This window comes from Sciurus vulgaris (assembly GCF_902686455.1).
Source record: "Sciurus vulgaris genome assembly, chromosome: 12".
In the NCBI taxonomy this organism is placed as follows: Eukaryota; Metazoa; Chordata; class Mammalia; order Rodentia; family Sciuridae; genus Sciurus; species Sciurus vulgaris.
The window spans coordinates 71650077-71670790 of record NC_136473.1 but is presented as its reverse complement, the minus strand read 5'-3'; the positions used below and the strand labels follow the sequence as shown (position 1 = coordinate 71670790).

Genomic DNA, 20714 nt, shown 5'->3' with positions numbered 1-20714 from the left:
AAGGAAGGAAAAAAGAAAGAAAAGCAGAAATTAGAAATTGTCACCAGAGAGAGAGGTAAAGAAAGAAAAACAGAAATTCTATTCTTCCAGAAATGTTACTTTTTTTCCGAATCAACTTACTTTCTTTTTTCTCTTTGAATTTACTCTATTGATTAAATTCTAAGGTGTATGTTTTCATGAAATCTCTGAAACTGAGATGCCTTTAATGATCAATGACATCTGACATTAGTGGTAATGGAGACATGGTTGTGTGAAAACCTAGTGATTCCTGGCAAGGTCACTGAGTGCAAGCATCTTAGATTCAATGGTATAAACTTTTCCTTCTGTTGTAGTTAAAATTTTTTATGACTAGTTTAAAATCTTGAGGCACTAAAAAGGGTAGATTTTAATTTCTGACATCAAATTTTTAAATGCAGTTCAACTCTTTATCACTTAGTCATGACTTGTGTTTAGCCTGTTAGTTTTCTGTCACTATAACAAAATACTTTAAGTAATTAACTTATAAAAAGAAAAAGGGTATTTTGACTCATAGTTTTGGAGGTTCTAGTCCATGATGGGGAGACCTTTGCTTTAGGCCTTTTGATGTGTTTGCTGGATGGCCATGGCACAGAGAGTGTGGTGGAGCCAGCTGGCTCACATCATGAGTCAGGAAGCAAAAGAGACAGAGGGAGGGGCTACGACCCCACAGTCCCCTTCCAGAGCATGTTCCTGGTAACCTGAAGGCCTCCCATCAGGCCCCATTTCTGAAATGTTCCACCTAGAGAATCTTTAACCACCCTAGGGACCAAGTCTTTAACATATGGACCTTTAGGGGACACTTATCCGAACCACAGCACTAACCTTACAGAAATTTCTCCCTAGCCATCTATTTTGGGAAATTGGTTGATCCTTCTCTGCCTAGCCAAAGGAGGTCTTTATATGTCTGGCTAAGAACAATGTGAAATCTCTAACTAGAAACATTACTAAAACTTTATAGCATCAGACTCCATATGCCACGCTTTCTTATCTGTTATTTCCACCCCTAGATTTTCCATATGCCGCTCCAGTGAGTGAGCAAGAAAGACAGTCTTGCTTCCATAAGGCTACCTGGACTTCTTCAGTTCCAGAAGTGTCACTGAATCAGATGATGAACTTTGCATCAAATTTCAGAAGAAACAGTTACTAAGACAGTCCTCTAAATGTTCAGTAGTATATCAACTTGCTCGTACCTGAGGCTTACCTCTAATTACAAATTGAACTTAATTTAAAAATAGCATCCTTGATATAGTAAAAATTAATCTTGATCCCCTAAACATGGAATAATCAGTGGGCAAGATGGTGTTGCATTACTGATGGTTTTGTAGCTCAGATAAGTGACCTGGCCAAAATCTCTTGTGTTTTAGTCAGCTTCAGAGGGCTGAGATGATATTACCAAATTGTTTTGCACTTAGAAATCAGTGAAAATGAAAAACCTTACCATAAAAGACATTCACTACTTCCTTAAACTGATTCTGTCTGCTCACTAAGAAAGCGAGCTACAAATAATTATGAATTGTACATGGGTAATTTATTACACATATGTTAATTACATATAATCCTTTTCATGTTCACTCCCAGCATTCAAAGAAAGACCTCCATACCCTCCAAGTCAGGCTCAGGCAGCTCTTCAAGTCAGTCCCCCTGAAGACTACTCCTATAAGAAGTCAATAAGAAACCTGTTTAAAAATATTCCTTTTGTCCTTCTGTTGATCAGTTATGGTAAGTGGTTTTCTTGTATTTTCTATGATGTACATATAAACCTTTGAGCATTGTGGATCCTTCTCATTTAACAAGGTAGTTTGAACCTTCATGAAATTGGTTAGTGAGCTCCGTAGCATGATCATGAATTTAAATGTTGAACGGAAAGCAAAACAAACAAACAAACAAAAAATCCATGACGGATCATTTTACATGCTTTCAAAATAAAAAACATAGATCTCAAATAGAGAAGTGCTGTCTTTTTTCTTGTGAGTTCTCTAGAGTGTCTAGGTCATTGATGAACTGTAGTTATGACTACATGCAATCAGCATGTGGGAAGTGCTGACAGCAGCCCCTTTCTTTCACCCTGTGCAAACTGGCATTTATTTTGACTGCTCTATCAAAAATGAATATAAAGAGAATCTTATTAATCAGTTCTAACTTTTAAAAACAATTCTGGTTCTTCTAGATTTTTCAAGTTAAGCTGACAGTTACTCATCCTACACTGTAGCTTTGACTGCAGATACCATTACAATTTGGTTCTTTTCAGGGTTTTCTGAAAATTTGGTTTTTTGTTTGTTTTTATATGAACACTGCCTACATTTTACACTAACACTCCCTGATTTGTGTTTTTCTTGCCTTCAGAAGTTACTTGCTGCTTCTCTTTTTTTACGGCCTGATTTGAACTCTTACCCTTTCAACAGGATTAGTTCCTCAGTTTTCAGTGAAAATTGCTAATCACAAAAGTAGAACATTTAATCTAAAGAACTCCCAGGTACCTATCACTATGTACACTGTCACTCAGCTTCAACAATTGCCAAGATTTTCCATTTTTGATTTATATGTTTCCTCTATTTGTTTTTAGAATTATTATTATTATGTATATTTTTTATTTTTTATTTTTTTTGGTACCAGGGATTGAACTCAGATTTGTTTATCCACTGAGCCACATCTACAGCCCATTTTTAAAATTCTATTTAGAGACAGGGTCTTGCTGAATTGCTAAGTGCCTTGCTAATCTGCTAAGGCTGGCTTTAAACTTGCGATTCTTCTGTCTCAGCCTCCCAAATTGGAGTTGCTGGGATTAGAGGCGTGTGCCACAGCAGCCAGCTGTTTTTATTTGTCTCTTTTTAAGTATTCTTTTATTAATATTGTTTTATGAATTGCCTTGTAAATCTTTGCTTTGAGGTAAGATCTTTGAAGCAGGAAATATGCTTTTTATACTCATTAGCTGTAGTGCATTGTAGGTGCTCAGTAAATGATCCACTGCTTGGTTGGTTGCCATATATGTGTTGTATGTGGGGATATGATTTATGGTCAGAATACCTGAATCTCAATAATAGTGCTGTGACAGAATTTTGCTATCATATTCTATTAGTCCATTTTCTGTTGCTATAACAAAATACTTGAGGTTGGGTGCTTTGTTAAAAAAAATATATATATTTATTTAACTCATAGTTTTGAAGGCTGAAAACCCAAGAGCAGGTTGTCACTTTTGTTCCTCCTGACTGCATCACAACATGGGAGAGAGCAGAATGGGAAATGGCCACATGCGAAAGGGGCCAATGAATAGGATTGACTCACTTTTAACAACCTTCTCTTGTGAAAACTAACCCTTTACAAGTCCATTATTAATCCCTTCCAAGGGTGGTGCCTCCATAACCTAATTACCTTGTTTTAGGCCTACCTCTTAAAGATCTCACCACCTGGTGCTGGGGATATAGTTCAGTTAGTAGAGTGCTTGCCTTGCCTGCACAAAGCCCTGGGTTCAGTCTCCAGCACCACAAAGGAAAAAAAAAAAAAAAAGATCTTAACACTACCATACTAGTAACCAAACTTCCCATCATGCTGTATCCAAATCATAGCACTTATCTTTAGTAAATTTGGGTGTTAAATTGATCAGTCCACATTCTGAAAGGGAATGGCAATAGTTTTTTGTTATCATCAACAGTGTGAGAAATACATTATATTTTCACAGCTGTCTTGTGGTATTCAATGTTACTTCATGTTACTACATTTATGATTTTTTCTTCCTTGTTGTAGGAATCATGACTGGAGCATTTTATTCAGTCTCAACATTATTAAATCAAATGATATTGACCTATTATGAGGTAAGCTTCTGCTTTCATCTTATTGCATGTCTGACCAAGAATTTTTCTTAAGCAGTATATTACCTATTAGGATTATCATAAGTTTAAGAATTAAGACTTCATTACTGTAAAAGATTTACATCTGTTTTAATTGAGAATACATTTTGTTAAAAAAAACAAAATGTTAACAGATTTAAAGATCTAGTTGAATAAGGCAGGATCTTATTTAAAGATTTAGAAATGCGCTCAAGCTGAGTGGAGGGGGTGAAAAGGACTGAAGAAAGCAGAAAAAAAAGGAAGAAAAAGAGAATTGGTCTTCATATAGTTACTGTTTTGGGGGGTGCCAAGGATTGAACCCAAGGATGCTTAACCACTGAGCCACACCACCAGCCCTTTTTATGTTTTAAGACAAGGTCTCGATAAGTTGCTCAGGGCCTCACAAAGGCTGGCTTTGAACTCACCATCCTCCTACCTCAGCCTCCCAAGTCACTGGGACTACAGGTGTGCACCACCACTCCCAGTGATCTCCCTTAATTTTTATTAAACATGTTCAATCCGACTTATAAAGCATACAGTGTTGGAAACAGAAATTATTATCACTGTGACCATGGATATAGTTACATGGAAAAAGACAAACTATTTTAAAGGGAAATCAACATAAGCATGAAGAAGTAAATATTTTTAACTGACCTCTCTGCTTTTCAAAGGAGAACACAGTCGTACTCTGTAAAAGCTAGGTGTTCACCCTCTTTTTTAAACATCTATAAATTACTTAAGAATCCTAATAAAAATATTTGTGCTTCTAACTATGGAGGAACAAGGAAAATTTTCCTTTTTTATTCCTTTTATTATTTTAGAAATTTTTTTCTGGTTTTAAAATATGATGCCCTCCATGTATTTTTTCCAACCCACCCCCAAACCCTGACACAGATATCACATCTTCCTGCTGTGTATTTAATTTTATCTGATTATTTCCATGGTCTGTGTTAAGGTAGGGAATATAAAAGATCTGTCTGAATTTAAAATATCTGATTAGCTTCTGCAAATTGTTTTCAGGGAGAAGAAGTGAATGCTGGAAGGATTGGACTAACACTGGTAGTAGCTGGAATGGTGGGCTCCATTCTCTGTGGCTTGTGGCTGGATCATACCAAAACATACAAGTAAGTGAAAGTAGATGTGTGTATGGTGTATAACCAAAATTTTTTTTGTGGGGTTACTAGAGATTGAACCTGGGGTGCTTAACCACCAACCCACATTCCCAGCCCATTTTTAAAATATTTTAGAGACAGGGACTCACTGAGTCGCTTAGGGCCTCGCTAAGTTACTAAGGCTGGCTTTGATCTCGTGATACTCCTGCCTCAGCCTCCCAAGCCACTGGGACCCAAAGGTATTTTGATTTTAAAAGAAACTTTACTGATAGATGCAGAAAAAGCGTTTGATAAAATACAGTACCCCTTCATGATCAAAACACTGGAAAAAATAGGGATAGTGGGAATATTCCTTAACATTGTAAAGGCCATCTAAGCTAAGCCCATGGCCGATATCGTTCTTTTTTTTTTTTTTTTTTTTTTTTTTTGCGGTGCTGGGGATCGAACCCAGGTCCTTGTGCTTGCAAGGCAAACACTCTACCAACTGAGCTATCTCCCCAGCCCAGCCAATATCATTCTAAATGGTGAAAGAAACTTTACTTTTTATCTTAAGGGATTTAAAGTGTTACTGTTACTTAAAAACCTGAATTCTAAACACTTATAGGTTCCTGTTGTTTAGCAGTGTTTCAATAATCTATACATTGTTTTATTTTATCAGTCATATTTATTTTATCTTTGAGAATTTGGATACCTGATGAACTTCTTTCAATTTTACAATATGTATATATACTTCTTTAGAAGGAATCACTTCTAACTAAAATAGGTTCTGTCTTCTTATGTATTTATTTTTATTTGTTCTTTTTAGTTTTACATGACAGTAGAGTGTATTTTGGCATATTATACATACATGGAGTACAACATATTCTAATTAGGATCCTATCCTTGTGGTTGTACGTGATGCGGAGTTACCCTGGTTGTGTATTTGAGTACAGGCTAGGAAAGTTATGTCTGATTAATTCTACTGTACTTCCTATTCGCCTCCCCCAACCCTTCCCTTTGTTTGCCTTTGTCTAATCCAGTGGACTTGTATTCGTCCACTCCTTACCCTCCTTTTTTGTGGGTTAGCATCCACATACCAGAGAGAACATTTGGCCTTTAGTTTTCACTTAGCATGATATTCTCTAGTTCCATCCATAAAATGGGTCCTTTCTTAGAACATTTGACTTTTGACAGACTTCCTCTTGTTCTTTCCATCAAAAACATTTGCTTTTATTTTTGGTAAAAATATTTGGTTAAGATGTTCCAAGCCATAGCACCACTTAACTATTGTAAAATACACAATATGAAAATGCTGTTGATTTGCACCTATATGGAACAGCAAAATGCTAACATAAAAGAAAATGTGAAAGATTCCAATTGGGAGATCAAGAAAGGGTTTCAGAGGCAGCATCATTTCCTGGAGGCCTTAAAAGAACAATAGGCTAAAATTTCTCTTGTCTGCTTAGGAGAATGAATGAATGGATCTGTGAGTGAATAAATGAATGGAATGAAATAAACTGAATGAATGAAATGTGGAACTCTGTCAGATATGCTTTTAAGACCTGAGGTATTTATACCTATTATCCTAAACCCTCCCAAAAGTATCTTTGACCTTGAAATTCTCTGAGATAATTCTCTCACAATTTAAGACGGCACTTATTGTGGCTTCATTACTGTAAAATTATATCTTAGGGTAAAACTCAGTTAATTTGTAGATGAAGAGCGTTATGTAAAGGATTACCTTTCTTGATAGTCTTTGGTCCACTATATGTTTAGAAAACTTGGTAGGCATAGAAATATGTTCTTTTCACCCTGACTTTCTGCTCAGGGTAACTCCTATTCATTCTCCCAACTCCTGTTATGTGCATCCTTTTTGGCTAGGAATTATAGCAAGCAGTATGTGATCCCTATCCTTGAGACACTCATGGTCTAAATGGGTCATATAAGGCATCCACATATGAAAAATTAAGTGATAAGATAGCAGACTAAAATGCCAGTTATGTAGGTATAAATGATAAGGGAATTTGGAGGAGGGAATTTTGTAAGCTGCAGTGGTTAGGGAAGGCATTTGAAAGAAGTAGGATTTGATCTGAATCATAAGAGATGAATGGAGAACTCTCCTATTTGGTGGCATAAAAGTTATTTTGACTGTATGAGTATCCTTCCTATCTGAGCATTGGCTATGATGTGAGTTTCTTTTCCTGCTGCAGTTGAATCTTAAATTTAATCTTGAAAGTCCTTGGTTTGGTGGATAACATTTTCTACAGATAAGAAGAATGGGTGAATCCTTTTGCTTTGGTACTAGGGATTGAACCCAGAGGTGCTTTTCCACTGAGCCACATCATCAGCCCTATTTATTTCTTATTTGTGACAGGGTTTTGCTGAGTTGCTTAGGGTTTTACTAAATTGCTGAGGCTGGCCTTGAACTTTTAATCCTCCTGCCTCAGTCTCCCAAGTCACTGGGATTATAGGCATGTACCTCTGCACCCAGCTAGAACGGACAAATTTTGAGAAACAAAGATTTATTACTGTTTGGATAGAGCAATGGCTAGCCACATGATTTTTATGTGCCTACAATAATCAGAAAAAAATACTAACAGTTTTGTTGTTTTTGTTTTAGACAGACTACTTTGATAGTTTACATTTTGTCTTTTATTGGAATGGTTATATTTACTTTCACGTTGGACCTTGGTTACATTATCATCGTGTTTGTTACTGGAGGGATACTTGGGTAAGTATCAAATATGATAGGAGAAATGATACCATGCTGTTTTAATTCTGAAGTATTATTATTCTGGTTTTTAATTTTTTAAAGGTGACCCTAAGATTCTGTAATATTTTAAACTCTAGAAGATCCATCCTCTGCTTTTTGAGGTATAAATGTGAACTATAAAAAACAATTGAAAATTGGTTTTTGTCTACTGTTGGTAAAAAATGGATAATCCTTACTTAGTCCAAATAACTTTGAGTATAAAGATAATTGACCTAGAAAACTAGATGTAAATTTTTTTCAGAAACAAACTCAGGAATTTTTTTGCTTCCCAGTTCTTGTGATTTGGAGTTGGTTAGTCAATAATAACAGTTTCTTTTTTACTTTCACATAGCAACCTCAAACTATTCACTTATAGAATGCTTGCATCGATGTGATATTGTCCTGATATTTTTTCCTATAATTGTGCCTTTGTTCTCCTAGCTTCTTCATGACTGGTTACCTTCCCTTGGGTTTTGAATTTGCTGTTGAAATCACTTACCCTGAATCTGAGGGCACTTCGTCTGGTCTTCTCAATGCTGCTGCACAGGTGGTACCCCTCAGCTTTCTCTTAAATCCTAGGCGATTATTTTACCATCTATGAATAGTAAGTTTGACCATAGTTTTTCTTCCAATAATCTCATTTTTCAGTGAATATTTCTAGAAGCCAAACCATATGAAGAAAATGAGTTAAGAAAAGTTCTGGGGGGGAAATATACACTTTATTTTACCGAAGGAAACTTAATTATTTCTCTTATTTTATTTTAGGTGTTTGGGATTTTGTTCACATTGGCTCAAGGAAAGCTCACATCAGACTATGATCCTAAGGCAGGGAACATTTTCCTTTGTGTCTGGATGTTTTTAGGCATCATTTTAACAGGTAAATTAGTGTGTTGTGTTTTTAATTTAATTTTCATGTGTATTGCTTCTTAAGGGCTTTGCAGAATTCAAGGGTTAAAAATGAGGTAAAAGTCAGGAAATTATTTTCTTTCAAGTATATAATTATATTAATTTGTTTTGCTGGGTGTGGTGGCACGTGCCAGTAATCCCAGCAACTCAGGAAGCTGAGGCAGGGGGGTTGCGATTAAGGCCAATCTCAGTAACTTAGCAAGACTGTCTCAAAATAAAAAAATAAAAAGCCCTGGGGATGTGGCTCAGTGGTAAAGTACCCCTGGATTCAATCCCTAGTACTCAGATGACAACAACAAAAATCTGTTCATTTGTTTTAAAAGTTTCAAAATCAATACAGTTACTCTTCACAGAAAACAAATCCATTTTAAGAAGAATAGTAAAGACCTGGATTGGGTCAAACCTCCTTAGATGTTAATTAACCCCTCCAAGAACATAGATAGGAAAACCAAATCAAGCTCAGACTCTCCTAAGACACATCCACAGCACAGGTCACTGCTGTGACCTTAGAAGGGGGTCAGCTTTCTTCCTACCAGCAACCAAGCAATTCAGCAGTGTACACCGGCCGGGAATCCTCTAATACCAGTTCTGACACTGTCTACTGGGGAAAACATCAGAGCTCACAGGTTGAAGGTTCAATCCCCCAAGCTTTCCTTACTTCAGACCTAGTCACAGGTCTGGTTCTCGTACCCTTATGACAGACAGGCTGTAAACTGGGATCCCTACAACCCTGTCCTCAAATTCAATTAATTTCCTAAGGCAGCTCACAGAACTCAGAGAAACACTATGCTTACATTTACTGGTTTAATAAAGGATACAAATAAGCAGCCAGATGAAGAGATATCACAGGGTAAGGTCTGGAAGGGTCCTGTGCACAGGAGCCTTTGTCCCCATCGAGTTATGGTGTGCCGCCCTCCTGGCACATGAGTTTTTATTTGTCTTCCTGTGACCCTCCATATGTTCTGTTGTTCTGAAGCTCCCCAAATCCTGTCCTTTGGGGGTTTTATGGAGTTTTGTTGCATAGGCATGATTGCTAATAGACTGGTGGGGAAACCCAGCAAGGCCTGTCTGTTCAGATTCTTCTTGACCTTTGTATAGCAGTCCTCCCTCTAGGTATGGGGCAGGAACCCTCTGGAATGAGGAAGGCAGATGACCTATTCTCAAGGGTAGATCAGAGAATTTCTTTGGCCAGCTCTAAGCCAAAGAGGTAAGGGAAGATTAGGGTTTCTCTGATCTACCTTGGGGAAGAGAAATTCCAGTTTCTATGCCCTGCCTCAGAGAGGGAGTTGGGTGCCAGAAACCATGGTAAACAAAACAAAACAATATACAGATATAGATTGATAGATTGACCTCATAATATCACAAACTCTCAAGTCCTCCTTTTCTCATTCATATAAGAATAGGGTATTAAAAACTTGCAGTGTTGAGTCACTATAACGATTAACTAAGGTGGTTCATGAAAAGCTCCCAGGATAGTGTCTGACACCAAAGAGGTACCTAATACATATTGTTATTTTTATGTGATAGTAGTGGTAAGAGTCATGGAGGTTGTGGAAATAACATTGAATGGTTTGCTAATTCTTTCACTTTTTAGGTGTAACCAGAATGGACATGGGCAGTAAAGAGAATAGTTTCCAGAGAAAGAGAACTTAAAAAACTTTTATCCATAGCTTGCCCATGCACATAATAGGTATGACAGTGGCTTTGGAAGCAGACTTAATGTTCAGTAGTATTTCCAGACCCATGTTGGATTTCTACTGTCATTTTACTTTGTAAATTTCTTTCTGTATTCCTTTACTAAAATAAGAAGCAGAGGCTGTGGATAGACAAAGAGGAATTAGTTCTCTGCTTATAACTTAATTGAGGATTTAATCTATGGGAAGTACATGATTCAAAACTTCTTTTCATGTTTGTTGGCATACCTGATCATTCTTTTTGAAAGCTTCAGATCTTACCTGTGGTAAATATTTATTTTGAATATACACAACCACCTCAGGTCACTATCATTCATTCATGTTCAAAGAGAGTTTTCTCAAAGCAAAACATCCTATTATAGTTTTTCCTCCATTATCCCCAATTATCTTCAATTAATAAAATGAAACATGATATATGTAATATATGAACTGATCTGTCATAAGTAATACCTTATTGGTTCTTAATTTCTAGAAAAATACCATGCATCTGTCAAATAGAGTGTTATTGTTGCACCAAAAATAAAGGGAGCAATTTTGTACTCTCTTGGACATTATTAGATTTGTGAATGTTAATTCAAACAAATCATGTCTGAAAAATTCATATAGAAATTAAAAAATTCTTTGAAATTAGTTTTACATTAATACCCTTACCATCTAACATGCTTCTTAATTTCTCTCATATGTTGAGTATTTTACTAGAGAGACCTTGGTGAGTTTTTCTAAAATATTGATACCAATAATGGAACAGTATTAAAAGGGACAGTGTGGATTTCAAGGGAAATATTGGACTTCCAGTTTCTAGTCTGGCATGTGAGAAATTTGAAAGTCACCTCTCCACATTAACAACAAATTAAAAGCTGAACAAACTGAAAAATCAATAACTTTTCTTGGATCCATAAGAGAAGTAAAGTTATAGTGCAAACCATTGCCTCCAAAATTGAAGAGACCAACAGACAAATAGAATCACAGTTTACTCAACCAGAACCCAGGAACTAAAACCATTGGGCACCATTGCTGGGTAGGAAACCAGAACTGTGGTTGCTGAGGTGCTGTAGGCTCAGGGTGGACAACTCTCAGAAATAAAAATCCAGTGGGAACCTACTTACGAGCCCCTCAGAGTTTTTCAGATTTTACCTCCTGCTTCTGGCAGGAGAAAAGGAACCCCTTTGGAATACACCTGGAGCATTCTGTTAGTAACAAGATGTGCTGTCAGGAGGAACTGTTTAACCAGTGTGTAACCTGCTGGGATTTATCAAAGAATCTGACTGACCCGGGGAAGAGAAATACCCAAGTCCTGCCCACTCCAGCCTCTCCAGTAGAAGAAGGAAAATATGTGATTCTAGACCCCCCCTAGTCATCCTGTCCCACCTAAGGTGGGGGTGGTGAGGAGGAGATTGAGCAACACATGTGAAGTTCACAATCCAGAAGCACAGACCTCATTACAGGAGAATAGTTGCTTCCCCTTCCCCCACACCTTACCACCACATTCCTACAGGCCTTTTACAGCAGTCTTTTTGAACCTAGTGTATCATGCGAGACTATGAAGAAAAAATTAAAAGACGCTATGAGGCAAAAACAACTTGAAGAAACAGCAACTATTGCCATACTCAGATATAGTGCAGATGCTGGAATTAATCAGACTGAGAGATTAAAACAACTTTGATTAACATGCTACAGATCATAATGGATAAAGTGGACAGCATGCAAGAACAGATGAGCAATATAAATGAAAAGGAGGACCTTCTAAGAAACCAAAATACGACAGAGGTTGAAAACATGGTAACAGAGTGAAGAATGTCTCTGGGCTTATCTGTAGACTGGATACAGCTAAAGAAAGAATCTCTGAATTTGAGAATATGTCAATATACACCTCCAAAAATGAAGAGCAAAAAGCCCAAAACAGATCTTTTATTGACTTTCTCCTTCAGACTATGAAATGTTTTCCTGATTTTATTGAATTGTCTGTTATTCTCTTATGTCTCACTGAGCTTCCTTCAGATCATTATTTTGAGTTCCTTTTCAGACATTCACAAATTTCATTTTCTTTGAGGTCTACTATTAGAGAATATTATGCATCCTTGAAGGGTTCATGTTTCCTTACTTTTCCATGTTTCTATGTTTATATCTGTGTCCATGTCAGCAAGATGACTGAATAGAGTAGCCGATTACTTATCCTCCTTATAAATAAAGACCATGATAATAAATAATAAAGTGACTAAGGAAGTACACTGGAGTGGCAGCAAAGTGGAAGGTCACTGTGGAGTGGGAGAAAGAAGCCAGTGAGGCTTCCTGCCTCTCTCATACTGTCTTGTCTGCCCAGATTGACTTGGAGCCAAGACAGACTTACCTTTATGGGGAAAAGATAAGCTGGAGAACCCATTGGTCCTCATTGTTCCTGTATGTGACTTTTACAAACCTCACAGACTCTGAACAGTTTAAAGTTGCCATAGTTCTTGTGGCTATATTGCCACAGTGTAGGAGCCAGTATTGTAGACCTTCCAGCTCCATGATCCAAGCTGCTACAACTTGGCACCATCTTGAAACTGGACACACTGCTAGAGTGCATCCCACCCTGGGGGTTAGTAGTCACAGCACATGCCGTTCTTGACCTCCATTGTCATTCCACCATGCTCACACTGTGGTACCATCACTGCAACCACTCATAGCCTAGACCCAACAGAAATGCTGAGAGCCAGGCATCTGAATTCATTCAGTGCCGCACCCCCAGGGAATAGGCAGACTACCACAAAGCCTTTGGCCTCCCGCGTCTGCGTGCACTTATGCCTGGCCCAGTGACCAGCTAGAAGAACTCACTATAAGAAGACCAGTGAAGAGCCCACCATATAGATGCCAGCCTGCAGGACATCCAACCTACCACCCTACCACAGTACAAAGCCTAGGCCACTGACAAGCATCACAGCTGAAGAAACCTCAGACACCACATGACTGAATCTGCCCAGAATCAGCTGACACACCATACCCAGTTGAAAGCACAGCACCCACCGCATGGAAAAGCCTCTCCCTGACAATAGCAGCAAAGCTCCATGAAGTTGGAAAGGACTACTGCTGCACCAGTCGCACAGATGTGAACACAGGGACACAAAAAACAGGAGAAGCAAAGAAACCCGAAACCCTCAGGGGTGCCCCGTAATTCCCCAGTAACAGGCCCCAAAGAAAAGGAAATTTATGAAATGTCTGAAGAGGAATTCAAAATAATGGTCTGAAAAAAGCCAAGTGAGACACAATAGAATACAAACTGATAGAACCAGGAGAACAATTCATAGGAGAAATTCACCAAAAAGAGAGTGTAAAAACTCTCTTTTTTTGTAAAACAGATCCCATAGCTGAATGATTCAATGGGTAAAATAATAAATACAGTTGATAGTTAAAATGATAGGCTGAATGAATCAGAAGAAGGAATTTCCAGACATGAAGCTAGGCCTTTTAAATTAACTCATTCAGAAGAACAAAAAGAATGAAATGGGGTGAGAAAAACCTGCAGAACTCGAAGGATACTGTTAAGTGAATAAATGTTCACATTATGGGAGTTCCAGAGGTTGAAGAAATGGAGAAGAGCAGAGGAAGCACTTTTAACAAAATAATAGATAAAAACTTACCAAGTGGTAGGAGAGATATGGACATCCAGCCCCATGAAATTCAAGTTCAATTAGACAACCCAAAGATGTTCACAGATTGGAAGAACTAGCATTATTAAAATGTCTATACTATCCAAAAAAATCTGTGGATTCAACGCAGTCTATCAAACTACCAATGATATTCTTCCCAGAAGTGGAAAAAAAAAATGCTCCTCAAATTCCTATGGAACCCCAAATAGCCAAAGCCATACTGAACAAAAAGAGTAAAACCAGAGACATTCAGTACCTGACCTCAAACCATCCCACAAAGCAATGGAAACTAAGGATGGTACTGGTATAAAAATAGACAAATAAACCATAAAACGGAGTAGAGAACCTGGAAGTAAATCCGTGATCTATAGCCAACTGAATTTCAACAAAGAAAGTAAGAATGTACAGCAGAGAAAAGATAGTCTCTTCCATAAATGTGGAGAAAACTTAATGTCCATCTACAGATGAATGACAGTAGAACCCACCTCTCACCATATACAAAAATCAAGTAAAAGTAAATCGAAGTCTAAAATTTAAGAACCCAAACCATGAAACTATAAGAAGGAAATACTTTACGACATTAGTCTGGGCAAAAATTTTTTGAATATGACCCCAAAAACATAGGCAGCAAAATTAAAAAATTGACAAAAGGGATTACATCAACCAAAAGACTTCTGCACAACAGTGCCTACAGAATGGGAGGAAGTATCTGCAAACCGTTGGTCTGACAAGGGCTCAATGGACAGAAGGAACTAAAATCAACAGCAAAATAACAATCCAGTTTTTAAATGGCCAAATGATTGAAATAGACATTTCCCAAGAGAAGATATACAAATGGTCAAGTGTATGGAAAAATGCACATCACCAGTCAGCAGGAAAATGTGACTCAGTACCACAACGAGATGCCATCACACCCCAAGTGTATGGTTCTTATCATAATGACAAAAAATACTAACATGTGGACAAGGATGTGGAGAAAAGAGAACTCTCATGCACTGTTGGTGGGAATTAAATTAGTACGGCCATTATGAAAAACAATATGGCGTTCCTCATAAAATGAGAAATGGAGCTTCTATGTTGTTCAACACTTTTACTACTGAGTATATATCCAAAAGAAGGGAAATGAGCATGTCGAAAAAATACCTATAGGTTTTATTATAGCACTGTTCATAATACCCACAATATGAAATCAACCTAGGCATCAATCTGTAGATAAGTGGATAAAGAAAATGTGGTGTATATCTCACATGGGATATTATTTAGCCATAAAAAGAAAAATCTTGACATTTGTGGCAACATGGATGGAATTGGAGGGCATTTTATTAAGTGAAGTAAGTCAGGCACAGAGATAAATACCTCATGTTCTCTCACGTGTGGAAGCTGAAAACATTGATCTCAACAGTACTGGAGAGTAGAGTAGTAGATACTGGAGGCTGAAGGTTGAAGCAGGTGGAGGAGGTTAACAGGATGGGAAGAGTTAATTCCAATGCTCCATAGCACAGTAGGATGACTCTGGATGACGACATTCAAACATGTATTTCAAACAGTGGAGACAATTTTGAATGAATTTCTAATTCTTGCAGGCATGCACTAACCATACCTGGCAAATCCACTTTTAATACAAAGACATCATAGATGTAAAGTAAATTGATGCAGAGAGATATCATTGGAAGCATTAGGCTAACTTTTAGCACACTGAAAGTAAAATTACTTTCATCTTTTCTTTCTACTTTGCTTTATGACTAATGAAATTACTTAACTGCCACAAACTTTTATCTTCTTTTCTTACTTTGCACTCTTTTTGATCAGTCCATGGCTTTTACTACCCTTTAACACTAGTAGCCTACAAATCTGTCTCTCTAGACCCTGACCTCTGTTGTATTTTAGGCCAACACGTCCAACCACATCATCTGACCTGGATGTTCTCCGGGCATCTCACACTCAATTTGTTCAGAACTGAATTTGCCTTCTTCCCATCACCCTACTTCTTCCTTTATCTTCAGTTTCAATAACTGTGGATGACAACATTCAAACATGTATTTCAAACAGTGGAGACAATTTTGAATGAATTTCTAATTCTTGCAGGCATGCACCAACCATACCTGGCAAATCCACTTTTAATACAAAGACATACATAGATGTAAAGTAAGTTGATGCAGAGAGATATCATTGGAAGCATTAGGCTAACTTTTAGCACACTGAAAGTAAAATTACTTTCATCTTTTCTTTCTACTTTGCTTTATGACTAATGAAATTAGAGCTGTCGTTCACTTAATTATACAAGGAAGAGAACTCTGAAGTCACTCAGTTCCCTGCCTTACCACCACATTTTTTATATCCTATCCCCAAATCTTGTTCTTTTCTAAAATGCTTCTGAAATGTATCCCTCATATTATCATTCTTTAAATTCAGGTCATTATCTCTCAGCAGGCTAGCCTCTTGGTTGGGCTTCCTGCCTCTTCTCTTGTTGCTGGTCGTAACAGCCTCCACAGTGCTGTCGGATTGTGCTCCCTCATGCACAGGTCTGGTGGCATTGCCACCCTGCTCAGATGGAAAGTGGGCTGTGCATGTGGTGTGCCTGACACCTATTGTATCCTCCCACTCCCTCTAGTACTTGATTCCCTGATGATACCAAAGTACCTACGGGATCAAGAATAGGCTGCGCTCTTCCTGCCCTGCTCCCTTTGTTTATGCTGCTTTTATGCCTTCCTCTCCCTCTTGTCTGTTTGACAAGTTCCTACTCATTTTTCAAGATGAGATTCAAGGGTGTTTCCTCTGGCAGGCCTTCTCTGGTTCCTTCAACTGATGTAGGCAAATTTCCTCCCATGCTTTTACTCTACCTTGTTCATTTCTGCAATATCCCAGTAGTCCTACAATGCTATGATTATGTGCACATCAGTATTTCCTTAGATCAGAGACTCTTTTAGAGAAAAGAAAAGGCTTTTCATCCTTGGTTCCTTGAATCTCATATTTTGTTCACTAATGAATGACTTATTAATTAAGTTAAAGCCTTAGAGAGGTGTTTTATCAGGCTACAAGTATTTTATTGAATATTATGGCATTATGGTGTGTTAAATGTTTTGAGAATGCCAGAAAAGACTGTGCTGCTTGGAGAAAAATATATTCACAAATAATTTATTGTAGCTCTGTTGTTGCTTCTGTTTCAGCATTAATCAAGTCTGATCTGAGAAGACACAACATAAATATAGGAATTACGAATGTTGAAATTAAAGCTGTAAGTAATAATACTTTTATGATTCTACTATTGAGAAAAGTGTACAGAGAATAAGTGTGAAACTATTTTTTATTTAGTCAGGTTTTTTAGGGGGGGAGGTCTTCTCATTGCATTCATTCATTTATTTATTTATTTATTTATTTATTTAAAGTACATCACTTACTGAATATATAAAATGCCAGTGCTTTGCAACAGTTTTATTACTACATTTCGAAACTGAAAAAAAGAAAAGAAAAGAAAAAAACAGGAAAATTCATTCAAAACACTAAGCTGTTCTGCTTATGCACAAGCAGCAGCTTTGGTAAGCTACAGCCTGCAGTGTGACTGTTCAGAGGCATTGGTGAACATCAGCCAGCTTACAGTGAAAAGCTGCACATAAAGCATTAAAGGTTACAAAGCACAAGTTGGTGGGACGCAGAAGAGGAATGGGGAAATAAGAAAAACACCACATAAAACGCTATGGGAGGTGGGTGGTGGACTGAGGCGGAAGTAAGCACAGAGACTGATGTTTTGGGAGACTTGATTTATGCCGAGAGATAGAAGAAAACAGCAACCTGTTTGGCAAGCTATGCGGTGGTGTGCGTATCCACTTCCAATTTCCCACTTCAGTTTCTGAAAGAAAGGTAACAAAACTGAGGCAGAAATGAACCCAGGAGCACGGGAGCCTGGGTTTCAAAATGAGGAGCAGAATTGCACTGACGAGAGTGAAGTCAGAAAGGGGAAGGGATGGAGAGCTGCTCTTTGTGGGTATATATTGGTTTTTAATTAATTTTTTCTTATCTGTAGGTTTGGGTTGCTATCCACTACATTCTATCAAACCCCACATTAGCCACCTTTTTTTTTTTTTTTTTGAGTAAACTCTTGGTCTGTTAAAATGGTGTATGCCAGTTGCTAAAAATTTTTAATATTCAATTCTTTTTTACAGGTGCCAGTTGAGAGTCCCACAGATCAAAAACCAAAAACAGTTATGTTATCCAACCAGTCAGAATCATCAATTTGAAGTGAAAGGAAAAGTTATTGTCCCTCTTGGAGAGACACATGGATAGTAAACCTGGGTTTATTAGTGGTGGTAATGGACATTTACTTGAAAATTACTGTATGAACTGTGAACAAACAGTTATTGTTTTACTTGTTAATTTAAGCAATATTTTGCTTAAAATATTTTTGCTTTGCATATGTTTAACACTACCATTTACCTAACTAGTGTCCGTTTTCAGTCATATATCATGTCTGAAAGTAAACTTGACATATATTTTTTCAAAAGTGTTTTTCTTTTCTTGTAAAATATGGAAACTTAGAAGACTTTCTAAAATGATAACATGGGAGTCTTGTCCTCGTAATGCACTTACATGTACATGCAGTTTATATTTAAAAAATTCAGTGGGACCAAATATACAATATATTCCTAATTAGCTACCTTTCCACTGTGCTGACCAGCTGTCTGGGCCACCACGGTGAATGCAACATGATGCTCCTCACCCACTGAAGGACAGTTTGGGATCTGGCATCCAGCAGACTGCTAAGATTTCTCCCATTTCGTATATTCTTGTTAGTAACAGTAACTGTCAGTGGACATAAAAACTGTTCTGTGTTCTAATACTACCATAACTTTGGTCTTAGAATTATGTTCTAATTAAGCTAAGGCGTTCAGACATAGGCACATGAGTTCTTTCTGTGCTGCCTTCTTATCATGAATAAATGCTAACACTCTATTTTTTAGTATCCCTTGAAATAGAGTAGTTTTATACCCAGTGTTCTTTTTTACTCTCTTCTTATTTTCAATATATAACTTTCTAGCAAGAAAATTTCATCATATGTTACTGGTTATCTCATGATTTTTTTTGTATTGCATCCTATATTTTGCCTTGAAGATTCCTGAGATAAGGAAATCTATAATACCTTCAGATAGCCCAGGTGTCCCCATTTAGTGGAAACCTCTTAGATGCTAACTGTTCTAATTATGCAGTGTCGTTTTTATGACCATTCTCCTTGGGGGAATACTGTGCCCAGGCACACATTCCATCCATGTGCTAGGGGAGTAGTTTATTTTCTTCATCACAGAGTGTATGTAGTCACCACTCTGTTGAAACAGTCTGCTCTTTGATAAGCTCAGGGTAAGGAGAATAGGACCAAATGTGTTTCCACAGTGCCTACCACTGTGTTTTGTTTACAGTGAGAGTTTAAATGTTGTTGATGTCCTGACTCAAGCTTATAGGGACTGTCTTTACAGTAATGACATTTTATCAACCATAATATTTACATTATGTCCATGAACACAAAGAAGCTGATCATGTAAGGAATATGCTTGAAGTGAATAGCAGTTTTAATTTAGGCAAAATATAAGCATTGGTTTATGTTGAAATTATTCTCTATAATCAGATGACTATGAATTGTGTGGAATCTGACCCTAGAGAATGTGTTATCAAAACAACATAGCTGAGAATCAAAAACTCTGGTTCTGTGTCCCAGATCTGCTTCTTCATTGTAACCCTAGACAAGTCATTTAACCTCTCTGGAGAACATCTTCCTGATCATGAAGTGAATGTATTCACTTTGATTTCAAAGATCTTTTTTAAATATTAAACATCATTCATTGTGGAGTAGAACAGGTCTAGTTAGAGAAAAATGCCTCTGACCATTGGATAAACAATTGTGTTTGTTACTTTGTGGAGACAAGGGACTTTCAAATCTCTTTTTAGCCTCTTTAGTCAGTCTGTAGTAGCTCAGGCAGAATATGCTCCTTTTGATATTTATATCATAGGTTAAAATTGCCAAAAATATTTTTAGGGTACCCACTCCCAAATAATTGTTTCTATTTTGAAATAGTCTGTATTTAAAAAATAAACTTGCTGAGTTCTTGAGGATTTGAACAAACTAAAAAAAAAGTTGTAATACTTTATTTCTGAAAAGTACATACTATACAATATGTGTTGTATTTTTTTTCCTTGTTTAGAAAAGGGTAAAATAAGGTGTGACAAAATGCACAATGAATTGATAATTTTTCTGTATTTTGAGTAAAAATTATGACATGTCAAACAAAAATGTCAAAATTTTGCAAAATGAAATAGGTGATCATCATCGATCACCTATTTCAATCAAATGATTTTAGGAAAGAAACTGGATAGTTTAAAAGCTATTTCATTTATAGATGTTGCAAATATAGCTTTTGCCTTTTCAGAATGTTGGGGAAATGTCTTTGAAAATATATTTGCGTGTAAAAGTATGTTTGTGTGCAATAGCTAGAAGAATGCCTATATTTTATGTCATTATTCATGTTCTAAATTTTGCTTTTTGTACAATTTATCTGTTTGCTTATTCCTCATCATTTTGGACTCATAATAAATTTATTTTTTTAATGTTAATTTTGTTTGCTTTTTTAGAAAAAAGTTCTGGTGCTTTGTTACATACAAGGAGTGGAAGGAAAGAGGACCAAGGAAGGAAAGTGGTAGTTTATGGAACAAAAGGAAGTGAAGTCCACCAAGGTCAAGACTAAAACAAACCAACATATTTTATTCATTTACAAAGTAACTTCAGAAAGTGAGGTCAGCAAGATGGCAGAAGAGGAACT

General features: G+C 37.0%; 1 protein-coding gene across 1 annotated transcript in view; it reads left to right on the top strand.

The window, feature by feature from the left end:
• Positions 1-20508, top strand: part of FLVCR1 (FLVCR choline and heme transporter 1) — a 29846-nt gene extending 9338 nt beyond the window's left edge. The window contains exons 3-10 of the mRNA XM_079107156.1: positions 1597-1737; positions 3760-3827; positions 4863-4966; positions 7554-7664; positions 8127-8232; positions 8451-8562; positions 17079-17146; positions 18072-20508. Coding sequence (XP_078963282.1) covers positions 1597-1737; positions 3760-3827; positions 4863-4966; positions 7554-7664; positions 8127-8232; positions 8451-8562; positions 17079-17146; positions 18072-18146 — 785 coding nt within the window. The 3' untranslated portion in view covers positions 18147-20508. The remainder of the gene's footprint in view (positions 1-1596; positions 1738-3759; positions 3828-4862; positions 4967-7553; positions 7665-8126; positions 8233-8450; positions 8563-17078; positions 17147-18071) is intronic.
• The last annotated feature ends 206 nt before the right edge of the window (positions 20509-20714 follow it).